This window comes from Staurois parvus, unplaced genomic scaffold, assembly GCF_062004578.1.
Source record: "Staurois parvus isolate SC_StPar_1 unplaced genomic scaffold, SC_StPar_1.0 ptg000561l, whole genome shotgun sequence".
In the NCBI taxonomy this organism is placed as follows: Eukaryota; Metazoa; Chordata; class Amphibia; order Anura; family Ranidae; genus Staurois; species Staurois parvus.
Window position 1 is genome coordinate 61077 of NW_028318357.1, and position 14920 is coordinate 75996.

At 39.2% G+C, this 14920-nt stretch overlaps 1 protein-coding gene across 1 annotated transcript in view; it reads left to right on the forward strand.

Annotated features, from left to right (window-relative positions):
• Window positions 1-14920, forward strand: part of LOC149450867 (midasin-like) — a gene marked incomplete at its 5' end in the record, with an annotated part of 107224 nt that overhangs the window by 60245 nt on the left and 32059 nt on the right. The window contains 3 exons of the mRNA XM_089691289.1: window positions 2249-2386; window positions 7605-7746; window positions 12374-12543. Coding sequence (XP_089547415.1) covers window positions 2249-2386; window positions 7605-7746; window positions 12374-12543 — 450 coding nt within the window. The remainder of the gene's footprint in view (window positions 1-2248; window positions 2387-7604; window positions 7747-12373; window positions 12544-14920) is intronic.

Genomic DNA, 14920 nt, shown 5'->3' on the forward strand with positions numbered 1-14920 from the left:
AAGGTAGCGCGGCACTAGTACTGGCACTCTGCTGCATATGAGTCCTCAAAATTTACCGACAAGTGCTAACAGAGATCAGGCCTGATTCTGCAAACACTGTGGTTTTGTGTGCAAAGTATCAAGTGACAGTGACCTACTGACACTGCATTTGCTGGGGGAGAAGGGGTGGGTGGGGGGGTAAGCGTAGGGGCTAAATGCAGGTGTTGGCCGGGGCTGATCCCGCTATAGCTGTGTTTTTGGGGACGCTATACTAATGTCAACGCTGGTATAGTGCTGATCTTATCAAAGATATTGATCCGTTCAGACACCATACTAGCAATGGAGTTTTATTGTGCGTGAGCGTGTTCCTGGCATTCAAGGGGTTAAATGTGATGACTGGTGTACTGACAGGCAATCTGATGGCCATCTGGGAGGGGTGTGAAAACCACGGGAGCACAAATCATGTATGTGTGTGTGAATATATATATGTATGTGTGTGTGTGTATGTATATATAATGTGTGTGTGTGTATATATATATATATATATGTATGTGTGTGTGATTGTGCACACCCATGCCACCCTGTAGCAGTATTTCTGCTATAGGGCGGTCAGGAAGCAGTTAGAGAATCGGTGTGTTACGGCGCTGCGTTACTTTAACTGACAATTGCGCGGTTATGGAACACTGCACCCAAATTAAATTTTCATCCTTTTTTTTTTCCCCCACGAATTGTTCACTGTTTGATATGCCATACAAAAATGCAAGTTAAACCTCTTTCATTCTAAGAAGCCATATATGAACATGATCCAGCCATCTTCCCTGGGCCAAAGCTCATTAAAAATGGTCAGTTGCAAAGTTTAAAACTGTTCAGTGGTCAGACAAGTCAAACTTTGACATTCTTTTTGGAAACTGTTAGTGCCACGTCCCCCAGACTAAAGAGGAGAGTGACCTTCTGGCTTGTTCTCAGTTCAAAAACCTGCATGATGGTTTGGAGGTGCAGATACATGTCTTCCCTGTGTTTTCTAGAAAGCCTGTCACTGCCAAATTCTTGCTACTGACATCATTGCTAGTGTGACATGCTAGGGTACACCCAAAGCCTTGCAGCAAGCTGCTACAACATTACAATGCATTAACACCTTAAGAACCACTTTCATGTGACAAAAGGAAGCATAGAGATGCCTTTGCTGAAATCTTGTAAATTCCAGTTGCCTTGCTGTTTCTGGCTTAAAGCGTATTTCCACGTTTTGTAGTCAAATTTGAGAAAAAACCCCTATGTTTGTGTTCCCATTCACACAGCATACCTAAAAATGTTTTTTTTTAAATCCCTCTTACCTTTTTAGATGTTTCTAATGAGGAGTCATGGCAGATTCTAATATTTTCTGGAAAGTCCCACAGTGACTATCCCAAACAGACTCTAGCTATCTTTCCTTACACCCCGGTCACATCAAACCCTACTTTGAAATTGCGAGACTTAGTGAAGTCGCACCATTTCAAAGTCTGATGACATGCCGATTTCAGGTGCGATTCGCAAGACTGACACAGATGTCTATGCAAATCGCACCAAAAGTAGTGCATGTACTACTTTATAAATATACGTATGACTGCTCTAATTGCGAACAATAGGCCGTGATTTGGCATGCGATTTGCAAGTTGCATGGCATGCAAATCGCTTGCCAATTCACATCCAGTGTGACCATGGTCTTAACATACATTCAGCAGGGCAGTTTGTAAATATTTAACCCTATGTTAGGACAGACAGTGTTCAAATCTAATTTACTGCGGATAATGAACTGAAAACACAATACAGACAAGATTATTTATATTAAATATTACTCAACAGTGCCCTCCTCAACGTCACAAAAAGGGGAGGACATGTAAAGATTTTTAAGCAAGTAAAAATACCTCAATTTCTAATTTTTTCTTATTTATTTAAGTTAAGCTAGGTTAATGGAAACCTGTACCAAATGTAAATTAGGTGTTATCCCAATCAGTCTACAAAAGTGAAAATACACTTTAAGTACTTTGGTGTCACTGAAGAATTCCTATTCTTCATACTTGTTCTGTATCAAGTGACAGCTAGGGAACTATTCTGAAAAGCACAAATATGCAAAAGTAGCCTCCATGATTCTTACCATTCTCTCAAGTCCCATAAAGAAACATGGTAGGTGACGCAAGTTTACAATTGATTCTTTATTTGTGTTGCCAATCAATAGCAAAGGTTTATTTAAATGTACCAAAAGTAGTTGTATATGATGATACCTGTTTTGTAGGGATTCTGTCTTCCAAAAGAAATCATTGAAGAAGCAGCTGGAGAGGGTGCAACAGAGTTCCATGATTATGAGGGAGGTGGAATAGGAGAAGGAGAAGGCACGAAAGACGTGAGCAATAAAATTGAAAATGAAGATCAGGTATGGTAATTCTTTGCACTGCATTATTCTTGCGTTTTCTTTTTTGCTAATGCCTAACTTTGATAGCACCATTACATAGGAGTTACTTTGTAAGCTGCATAAATTATAAATCCAAATATATATCTTACTGTGATTTGCAGCCTGGTGATGACAGCTATATTCAATGCCTGGAGGAGGGTCTGTTTTTAACTTTGTCATGTAATTTCCCTTTGTTTTCTGGAACTACATGTCCCATGATTTGAATCCTATTTTTTTTCTTTACTTGGGTGGAATAGTAGGCATAGTGGTGGGGGCGTTGTTGGCTAAGTGGTGTACCTGTCACAACGTTGGCAGGAGAGAGGAGGAAGCAGAAAGGTTAGCAGTGCAGATGGGCTTATTGTTCATTGTAGTAATCCTGCCCACAGCAGTTACAGGCAGCGGGTTGGCGCTCTCACATCATTGCATGAACTACATGGGGACATTGAGGGAAACTACCTTGATTGGGAAAATTATTCCGCTCCCCACAACAGGAAATATGAAAGTACCTGGAAACAGTACATTTTCCTGAGGATATTGATGGATGTGTAAGAACTATATTTTTGCAAAATGTACGGAAGTAAAAAGTACATTAGTGCCACTACACAGTTAGAATTTTACTTTTGGCAGCAGTTTAGCTTTAAAGTGTTAATAAACCCAAGACCCTACATTCTTCTATCTGGTCTCCCACAGTACACAGAACATGGAAATGCACTTATTTTAGTAAATATAAACTGCTAAATTCCTTTTCTCAGCAGCAGTTAGAGCAGTCTTGTGACTTCGATCAGTGTCCAGCAGAGCACATGTTAAAGCTTGTAGGAAGAGTTTTTTCTTTCTGCTCTAGTAGGATGTAGAACCCCTGTCTGGACAGTGCTGATTGTCCCTGTGCTGATCACATGCACTCTCCCAAGGAAAAAAAGAAAAACTCATTTCTAGTAATACACACAAAACTGATCATGTGCAAAGTGTTTCCACACTGTCTTATCAGGAGATAAGAGGGGGGACACTGGAAGAAGGGGAGGATCATAGAAGTCAGGATCAAACAGCCTTTTTATACAATGAAGACAATTAACCCTGTAGGTTCCATTGAGTATAACAAGCATGCTTTACTGCATATACAGACTGATTTTACTGTTGTTGGTTTATTAACACTTTGACTCAAAATGCAAACTTCTATAAACATAAATTGCATTTCCTAACCTAATCAGTGCATAATGATTGCAGCATTTATTGTTCTTCCGACACTGTATCAGGTGGGTGCATACAAAAGTAGTTTTTGGATATGTGGGCATGGATTCATGTCTCTATAAAATCATATATAAAATTCATATTAATCTTATGATACAGAGGAACGGATTCCTAGACCATGGATTATAAGCCGCTACCTTCTGGCTAGACACTGGCAAAAGCTTTGCTAGGACCACCCCCTCACCTCTGTGTATCCATATAATCCGACCCACGCTGTGAGATTGCAGTTTTTATGGGAGTGTTCTTAGACAATGGATCACTTCTACTTGAGAAGTTTTTTTTTTTCCCCCCCTATTTTTCACAAATTTTTTTTTCTTTTTCATCTGACACATATATCAAGATCGGACTGCTTATTGCCTTATAGCTCACTAGCAGTTTCCAAATTGCTTACCCTCTATGTACAGTTGCAAGAAAAAGTATGTGAATCCCTTGAGATTACGTGGAGTTTTGCATGAATTGGGCATGAAATGTGCTCTGAACGTCATCTAAGTCACAACAATAGAAGAACACAGTCTGCTGAACATAATGCTACACAAACATGAGATGTTGCCATGGTTTAATTGCACATAACATGTAAACATTCACAGTGCAGGGAGGAAAAAGTATGTAAACCTTTGGACTTAATAACTGGTTGACCCTCCTGACCCGCGGTTGCCTCTCCATAAGAACTTTCTTGGGTTATGCTGGTGGGCTATTTCAAGACAGCTAGTGCCTATTTTTTTGTACACTAAGTCAGACTCCTTTTTGTCTGTCTGGTCCCATGTTTTGTCTGCACAACACGCATCTTTCTCACTCACAACCCTCAGGCTCTGACCTGATCTCTGATATGCCCTTCCCTGACCATATCTGTGTTGCGATTTACCAAGTCACTCTGTTCCCAGGTTGCAGTTTACCAAGTCACCCTCGCCTTCTCAAAGCTTGGGCCTCTACTATTGGTCAACTCCATTTGCCAGTTTAGTACTGGAAAGTTGTTGCATTGCCCTTGTTCTCAGTGCTTTCCCTCACACTCCTGTGGGCTGAAGAAAACTGGTGCTTAGAACAACTCAGTCTCAGCATGGTGCTGCTGTGGAGCGAGAGCAGGCTGCCCTTCTTGTCTCCCCTTATGTGACATATCACATGACCAGAGATTGGAATAAGAGGCTACCTTCATTCTCGGCAGGTGCCGCCCTGAGGTGTGAACTGTGAGTACACACAGGAAGGAGGTGGAACAACTCAGTCCTAGGTAGGCATTGTATAGTATATTCAGTCATTATTAAGAACGGCAAGTACTGTTTAAGCAAAGTATGAAAAGTTACTAAAACATGAAATGTCTGTTATTTTAATATGCTACTGCATGTTTTTGTTCCCCTCAAATTCCTTCCTGATTTGCCCAAAACAGTTGAGTGGAAGGAGTTTTGGTGATCCTATTAGCTGTGGACTGGCCCAGGTAGGTGTGGTACTCCAACCTGATCACACTCCTGCAAGATGCTTAATGGGCTCTTCAGGTCATCCAGATCTTTTCCAAGGACTGGTTTATCATCTTGGTTCAAGTCTCTGGCTTTGACAGAAGGAACAGGATCCTCTCCGAATCTGTGATTCCCATGATGCTGAAAGTAAAGCATAGTGCAAGGAAAGAAAATTTCATCACTTTCCAGAAATTCACCCTGGGACAAATCCTGGCCTCTGCACTTTGACTTGGATCAGCATTTGGTGTCTCGTACAATCAAGGGGCAGATATTAGCACAAGGTGTCTCTCGTTAGCTCTCTGTTCGCTCCTCTGTGACTCCATATAGGATGTAAATTTCGATCTCAGGGATATTTCTGTTCTAATTCACAAAGTTGCATTTCTTGATGCCGTCACCTCTGCAAATTGTATGTCTGAGATAGCGGCTTTGTCCTGTAAAGAACCCTTCTTAATCAGGAACAAAATGGTGTTTAGGTCTAGAGCCTCTTTTCTTCTTCTTTTGGCCGTTCACCTCAGCCAGGACACTAATCTTCTTTCCTGCTCCAGTGCACCAGAAGATGATCTCCCTCTATTGTCTGGATGTTATTTGAACTGTACTTGGTCTTTCTAATGGAAAAACTAGCTGCAAGATTGTTTTTTTTTATCCTAGCTTCTCTTCCAACCATTTTTTGATGTCTCAGAAAGGTCTTCATTCAAGCTTATGAATTTTCTGGCAAGGCATACTGTACTAGATTTATAAGTGCTTCTTGGGCACCAGGCTACTGTTTCCCAAATCTTCAGTACTGCCGCCTTCTGTTCACACAGGTTGATAGTCAGGTCTATTTTGATGTCTGTTTTAGGTGTAAGTTCTTTTTAAGTAACTGTTTGAGCTTTAGGCAGTCCCCAGTTCTGTAGTTTTATTTTTTTTTTAAATGGGAGTCCGTGTTTTGTTATACCCACCAGTTGGACTGATTTTGGACATCTTATTGTTGACTCGATTCCTGTGTACATCAATGAACACTAGGTAAAATGGAATTTTTGTATTTGCCGTAAAATGCATTTCTTGTAGTTCATTAGGGGACAGGAGTCCCCCACTCCTCTGTGTCTAGGATTATACTCATGGTACTGCTGTTCTACAAAACTGAGATACATTGGAAATAGGAAGGTTTATACTAAGCTCCTCACTGTAGTTACTGGCCAATGTCAAAATTCTCATGTGTGTGAAAGTATAACCCAACAGTCACTGAATTCCTGTGTCCCACAATGAACTACATAAAATGAAGTTTACAGTAAAAACTAAATTTTATTTTATCCCAATGTCCAAGTAGCTCCTCTGTAGTATTAAAATCATACTTTAGTTTGTCTGAAAGTACAACTATTGCTTCCCTTCCTGGTGTGGTTCTTATACATGAAAGCGAGTTTCATTTGTCCCTCCCCCTTCCCCTCTTGTGCATTCACAGAGTGTATTGTGTTCTGTGGATTGTTTACAATATATAAGGCATTCTATGAATAGAGGGAAGCACCTATCGCTTCTATGTATGAGAGCAGCAGCTGATACTTATATTGTTGTACTGTTAAGCATGAATGAAAGTGTGATTTTTAAACTGAGGAGCAGTCTGGAAGTGGGATAAACATTAGAGATAACTTTTTACGTACCATTAGTTACAAAACCTTTGTCTTAAAGTGGAACTTCAGTCTCTCAACCACCATGGCCTATTTTTAATACTTATGCTGCTAGCATTCGTAAATAAATAGCAAAGTATATCATATTTAAATTTTTATTATTTTTTTTTTTCACATTTCTTTAGTTCTTGGTTTCCATGCCTAGGTAAATGATGTCCGCTGTCTTCAGGAAGGGAGAGAGGGTTCTTAGCTCAGCCAATACCTGAGCTAAAGGCAGATGGATACCAAGAAATAAATGCTACATGAATCATCTGCCCTTAATCAAGATGGCAGAAATGCCAGGGGGTGTTTTTCAAAATAATTTTTCTGCAAAATAAAACATGGAGACGTGGATGGATGTGTGTGTTTTTTAATTTTAACAATGAATTAAATAGCATTTTTGGTTTGTGGTGCTCAGATGCAGTGTAGCTCCACTTTAAGTTTCCGTTAGTGGTTCTAAACGCAAAACATTTTTTACCTTAATGCATTCCCCCCACCTTTGGTACCATAGGCTCCTGCTGCTGTCAGTCAAACCCCTGTAAGGAGGGAGAGGGCATGGTTTAACAGTGCTTTTTCTCTATGGACACCCACAGCCTGGCTCAATAGTGTGCATACACAGGTTCCCCCATAGCAGGCTTGCTAAGGAGGAACCTGGAACAGGGAGAAGCAGACAGCGCCAGCAGAGGGAGATGGGGCAATGAACCGTTCTATGCAATATCATTGCACAGAGCAGGTAAGTATAATTTCTTTTTTATTTAAGGCAAAAAATCCTTTAAAATCACTTTAAATTCCACAATTTTTGCCAGGCATTCATATACAATATATCTAATTTTTTTTTTTTTTTTTTGTCTATTAACACTGCTGTGATAGGTTGAAGACGTCATGCAAAAAGGCCAAGAAAAAGAGGAGGAGGAGGATCCCAATTCTAAGCCAGATATAAAAGAGGAAGATAATGCCATTGAGATGTCTGAGGACTTTGATGGGAAAGTGCATGAGGGGGACAAAGCAGAAGGTTAGAAACTTGAAGTTTGCTGAGAAGAAACATTTTTTATTTAGGTAGCCTTGTGATATCTCTCACTCTTGACATAATAAATATTAATATACATACATATATACACAGCGGCTAAAATAAGTATTGAACACCTCACCATTTTTCTCGGTAAATATATAGAAATTTTCATCACATCAGTAACCATCCATTCAATCTATACATACAAAGAAACCAAAACAAATAAGTTCAGAAATTAAGTTGTGTAATAAAATGGAATGACATGGGGAAAAAGTATTGAACACAAAAATAAAAGGAGGTGCAAAAAGGCATGGAAAAGCCAAGACACCAACTTATATCGATAAGCAATTATAAAGCAATCCTGCCCCTTGTCAGTGAAAATAATATCAGCTGGTTCAGTCTCAACTGATGGCCTACATATAGGTGTTTCATTACCAAGGTGTGTTGCACAAGAAACATCTCATGGGTAAAAAACAAACATTGTAACATTGGTTACAGAAGGATTTCTAAACTTCTGAAGGTTCCAGTGGTACTGGCAAACTTCACAACCTTGAAGGAAGAAAGAATGGAAAAATGTACCAAGACATTTTTAATAAAAAATCTGCCATCGATCAGGATGCTGAAGATGAAACGAGGGTGGAAATTTCAGAAAGACGACGATCCCAAACGCAAATCCATGGAAACTCCCAATTGGTTTCAAAGAAAATAAAGCTGCTAGAATGGCCCAGCCAATCACCTGACTTGAATCCAATAGAAACTCTATGGAAAGAACTAGAGATCAGAGTTCATAGAAGAGGCCCACGGAACCTTCCAGATTAGAAGACTGTGTGTGGAAGAATGGGCCAAAATCACACCTGAGCAATGCATGCGACTAGTTTCTCCATACAGGAGGCGTCTTGAAACTGTCATTTACCAACAAAAGAGTTTGTACGAAGTATTAAATAAATTTCAGTTAGTGCGTTCTATACTTTTTCTGTCATTCCATTTTAATATACACAACTTAATTTCTGATTTTATTTTTTTTTTTTGTTTCTTTGCATGTATGGATTGCATGGGCGGTTACCGACGTGGTGAAAATTCAATGGCGCCTTTAGAAATACATTCACCAGCCACTTTATTCGGTACACCTTGCTAGTGCCAAGAAAATATCCCCCTCACCATTACACCACCAACCTGAATCGATGATACAAGGCAGGATGGATCCATGCTTTCATGTTTGCACCAAATTCTAACCCTACCATCTGGGTGTCTGCCCATTTTACTCTGACATCCACAAGCCATTTTCATCCACACAACTGCTGCTCACTGGATCCTTTCTCTTTTTCAGACCATTCTTTGTAAACCCTAGAAATGGTTGTGCATGAAAATCCCTTTAGATGAGCAGTTTTTGAAATACTCAAACCAGCCCGTCTGGTATCAACAACCATGCCATGTTCGAAGTCACTTAAAGCCCCTTTCTTCCCACCACAAAATCCAAGCTCAAAAATACTTTACACATAAAATATGGCTTTTGCTCAACATCTCAAACCCAAAAAAGGAATATCATTTGTGATTGAATATTGACAGAGATCATTGACAGCAATAGCAAACCTTTATTGATTAAAGTAACACACAAACACAATAACATTAACCTAATATAAAAGAAAGTTATGGGTCAGATATGGCGACCATGGATCCAATGAATCAAATGTTTACCATATAATATCCATATAATTCATTGATAATTACATTTTGTAACTATATAATTTTTGATTGGACTGAGAGCTCTCGGAGAGGAGGGACAGACATAGAGATTAAGGAAAACAGAAAAAAAGGAGTGGCCACTAAAAAATGCAGCTGTTATATTGATATATTCCTCTGTCCCTTGCTCGTTTTGTGTGAAGATATGATGGATAAGCCATAAGGATCCAAACTGTAATGGAGGTCAAGAAATAGACTGGTGGACATAGAAATGACCAAGTAGTGATTTCACATTGAACCATCCTTAACCACTTGGCCCTCCTGAGGATTTACCCCCCTTCCTGACCAGGCCATTTTTTGTGTTATTGCACTGTCATTTTAACTGACAATTGTGTGGTCATGCAACACTGCACCCAAATGCAGTTTAAAACCTTTTTTTTTCCCCCCCACAAATTGAGCTTTCTTTCGCTGGTATTTGATCACCTTTGCAGTTTTATTTTTTGTGCAATAAAAAAAAAAACCTGACAATTTTGAGGAAAAAAAACATTTTTGACTTTTGCGATTTAAAATGTCCAGTAAAAAAAATCAAAAATCAAATTTTAACATAAATTTAGGCCAAAATGTATTCTGCTACATGTCTTTGCTAAAAAAAAAATTAAAATCCTAATATGTGTAAATAATTTGGTTTACGTGAACGTTATAGCATTTACAAATGGCAGTATAGTAGATACTGGAATTTTTTTTTTTCCTTACTAGTAATGGCGGTGATCAGTGACTTATAGCGGGACTGCGACGGACATTCTGACACGGGGGGGGAACTAACTGCCACTGATATACCCAGTGACACCAATACAGTAATCAGTGCTAGAAAAAAAAAAAAAAAAAGCACTGACACTGTACTAATAGCACTGGGCATGAAGGGGTTAACATGAGGGGCGCTCAAAGGGTTAACCGTTTGCAGGGAGTGTTTACTGGGGGACGGTGTTTGTGTGCTTCATTGTAATCACACTGCTCTGGATGGCTGTGAAAATCCACTTTCATATAGAAAAATAATAAATATGCTTCAGTGACACATTGTAACATCATAATAGGACGTAATCTTCACTATCTATACGCCTCAGCAGCGCTCACTTTATATGCATTTAGTTTTATCAATACTATTATTGTGTATCCTATGTCATTTTTCTAGCGCTGCATATTTATTATTTTTGTCTATTGGAGGTGCAGATGTTTGCCTCTATATGCTAGCTGCTTGTACATTCAACCTGCACTTGCAAATACTTTCTATATATTGTGTATTTCTCCACACTTTCATATCTGTATAGACAAATACCTCCCTCATACATAAAGCCGCTTGGAGCTGGTATGCGTCCATGCAAGTAAGCATCAATAATGCAGGTGCAGAAAACAGGCACACATCTCATGGATGGTGCAATGAAAATAGCCACATTTCATTCCATGAATGCAGAGTATAGGCCCTTTTGTCAAGGTGTGAGAGAAAAGTATACTTAGCCGGCCATGGTACATAGACACATCATAGATTCAGGTGCAACCAAAGACCCGGCCTGACCGGTTTCACCGGACCCCCCTTGTGTTTAGGTGTTATTTTATTCAATAAAAGTTTATTATTGCTGTCAATGACCTCTGTCAATATTCAGTCACAAATGAGATTCCTTTTTTCGGATACTTTGGGTTTGAGATGTTGGGCAAAAGCCATCTTTTATGTATAGAGTATTTTTGAGCTTAATTGATGTAAAACATACGTTCAGTTGGATCTGATGACGACACCCTAGTAATCATAGTGCAATTCTGAATTTGTTTAACCACTAGTAGACCGGCCCAAAGGTACAGCCATATAGCAAAGTTCACAAAGGCATACATTCATCTGTTCATATGGCTGTAGTTGGCTAAATCCTCACTGGTCTATGGGCATGTTTAATGCATATGGTCCTTGTCAGAGGAGAAGGCACTTTTATTGGGCTGTCCAATCACTGAAACAGGAGTGGCTAGTAATGCTTCACTCTCAATTTGAAATGGAAGATAGATTTGATAACTTGCATCATTACGAAGGGTTATCATGCACGTTCGTCTGACCATAAAATGCATAATAATGTTTGTACAATCAACATTAGAGTTGCCAAAACTATTTAATATGAGGATTTACCTGATCTATCCAATCAATTTGTATCAAGTCTGGCAGGCCCTTGCTCTACAGTTGCTGGTATATTGCTGGAGATTGTATATTCGGATTGTGTGAAGTGATGTGAGTTGAAATTGGTTGTAAACCCTTCAATATACCCAATGTAGTGACTCGGGTGACACAGAGAGATTAAATAAATACTCCTACATAAGTTGTGCCTGTTTATCTGCACCCATCTCTTCCCATTTGTTTAAAGGATAAGTTCACCTTTTAAAAAGAATAATGAATGCACATCTTTTTGCAGGTAAGAAAAAGTGCATTTTTCTTTTTTGGGAGCCGGTAAAGCATTGCAGCCATGATCACCTGAATGTGGGTTAACATGTTATGAAAGGTGAACTTATCCATTAGAGTCCAGAATTTGCACAGCTTTTCAGAGGGTCCAGTGGCAGGGGATTTGATGGTGTCACACTGCAGAGCTCAGAGAGGAGAACTGAGTGTAACCCTAGTGGAGGGAAGGGGCACACCCTCCTCTACACAATTCCATATGGAAACATGCGCAGCTAAGGCTTTTAATCACAGGCTTTGTGCTGGTGTCCCCCCCCTTCCCCCTCCCCCTCGATCCCTTGTAATTAGGACAGCCTGTGAGAAATGACTTGTGCAGATAGTAAAGGAACAGGACAGTAGACTGAAATCGCACTCCGTGCTTTTGATTGAGGCAAGTGCACACTAAGGAAGGATATGTTTTTTGTTCACTTTTCATGTTTGAGGTTTACAACTACTTTTAACTATTCTGTTGTAATTGTGCCACAGAGGAGGATGAACAGTCTGACAATGAGGAAGACCTAGATAAACAGATGGGAGATCTTGGTGATGCTGAAGCAGACAAGCTTGATGAAAGACTCTGGGGAGATGATGATGATGATGAAGAGGAAAACGATGATGAGAATAAAGCAGAAGAGCAAGGACATGGAATGGACACGGTAAACATATACCTAGGATAGAAATATAGTTATATGTGATGCACATGCCTTGAACTTATGTTCTTCCATACATTTGGAAATATGTATCATTTAAAAAATGGACCGCGCTAAGGTCACAAATTGACTAAATAAACTACCAGCAACCACAATTATAAGGGCGAAGGAATATCAGCCATCAGGACTGGATTGCAAACTGGGATAGTCCCAAAAAGCGAGTGTGACTTACCTAGAGATAGGTGGTCATGAAATGACGGTGAGTTTATAGCTATGTGGGGCACCAGTGTGAACAAAGTGAAGCACTTATCATTTCAGTATGGAGTATCTCCGTTGGATACAGCACTGTTGCACCAATTATTCACATGTTGGGACTGAATATTAATATTGTATTTGTATTTTGCTCATTGTTATCACTTTAAAGATTGCACAGTTTTAGTCAATTTGTGACCTTAGAGCGGTCCATTTTTGAAATATTTAACATTTTGTGTTTATATAAGATACCTATATAGCAGCAACCCTAAGTGTGAATTTCTATAGTCAATTCTTTCAGATATGTCATTTTTTTTTTTTTCTAAGCGCAACAGCACTCTTTTCCTTTCAAACATACAGTTGTGTTCAAAATAATAGCAGTCAGACATCACTAACCTGATCAATCACTGTTTTTGGTAGAAATGATATTTTTACACGGCAAATAATTTACTAGCAGGTGTAGTAGAGTAATAGAAATCCAACAGACCCAACAGTCATGACATGCATGCTGCTGATTCTGTGTAATTGAATCGCTAATTGAAAGGGGCATGTTCAAAATAATAGCAGTGTGGAGTTCTATTAGTGAGGTCATTCATTCTTTGAAAAACAGGTGGCAATTATTGCCCTTATTTAAGGAAGGAAGGCAGCAAATGTTGTACATGCTGGTTACAGTGCATTTCTCTCTGAAATTCTGAGGAAAATGGGTCTTTCCAGACATTGTTCAGAAGAACAGCATACCTTGAATAAAGAGTTGATTGGAGAGGGAAAAACATGTAAAGAAGTGCAGAAAATGATAGGCTGCTCAGCTAAAATGATCACAAATGCTTTAAAATGGCAACCAAAACCTGAAAGACGTGGAAGAAAGCAAAAAACGACCATTCAAATGGATAGAAGAATAGCCAAAATGGCAAGGACTCAGCCAACAATCAGCTCCAGGAAGATCAAAGAAGGTCTAAGGTTACCTGTGAGTACTGTTACAATTAGAAGACGCCTATGTGAAGCCAAGCTATCTGCAAGAAGCCCCGCAAAGTCCCACTGTTGAAAAAAAGACGTGCTGAAGAGCTTACAATTTGTCAAAGAGCACATTGACTGGCCTAAAGAGAAATGACGCAACATTTTGTGGACTGATGAAAGTAAGATTGTTATTTTTGGGTCTAGTGGCCAGAGACAGTTTGTCAGACGACCCCCAAACACTGAATTCAAGCCACAGTACACTGTGAAGACAGTAAAGCATCATGACATGGGGATGTTTCTCATACTACGGTGTTGGGCCTATTTATCGCATACCAGGGATCATGGATCAGTTTGAATACATCAGAATACTTGAAGAGGTCATGCTGCCTTATGCTGAAGAGGAAATGCCCTTGAAATGGGTGTTCCAACAAGACAACGACCCCAAACACATCAGTAAACGTGCAACATCTTGGTTCCAGACCAACAAGATTGACATTATGGAGTGGCCAGCCCAATCCCCGGATCTTAATCCAATAGAAAACTTGTGGGGTGACATCAAAAATGCAGTTTCTGAGGCAAAACCAAGAAATAGAGAACTGTGGAATGTAGTCCAATCATCCTGGGCTGGAATACCTGATCACAGGTGCCAGAAGTTGGTTGACTCCATGCAACACAGATGTACAGCAGTTCTCAGAAACAGTGCTTATACAACTAAATATTAATTGATTCAAAGGAAAGCAAAATCTTCAAACATTTTTCAGTTTATATAGTGAATGTTTGAGTTTGTAAAGAAGAATACAAACACTGCTATTTTTTTGAACAGTCTAATATTTACCTTTCTTCAATTTTTTTAAGGAAACAACACAAATGTGATATATTTTTCTTCATGTTTTGATTTGGAATAGAATGTGTAGTGTTCCCAATGCATTTGTGTGTATGGAAATAAAAGCTATTAGAAGGATTTTGAGCTTTTTTTCAACACACTGCTATTGTTTTGAACACAACTGTATGTATCATCATCGCCTTTTTTTTTTTTTTAAATCTATTTTTCTAGTGTAATGTGCATGACAGCACTTGGGAAACCAGCTTTGACCTTTCTAAAGATTTTTGAGAAATGGTAATATAGTACAGTGGCTTTGTTTCTTGAAATGTACTATAATAGTCTTATATAAACACG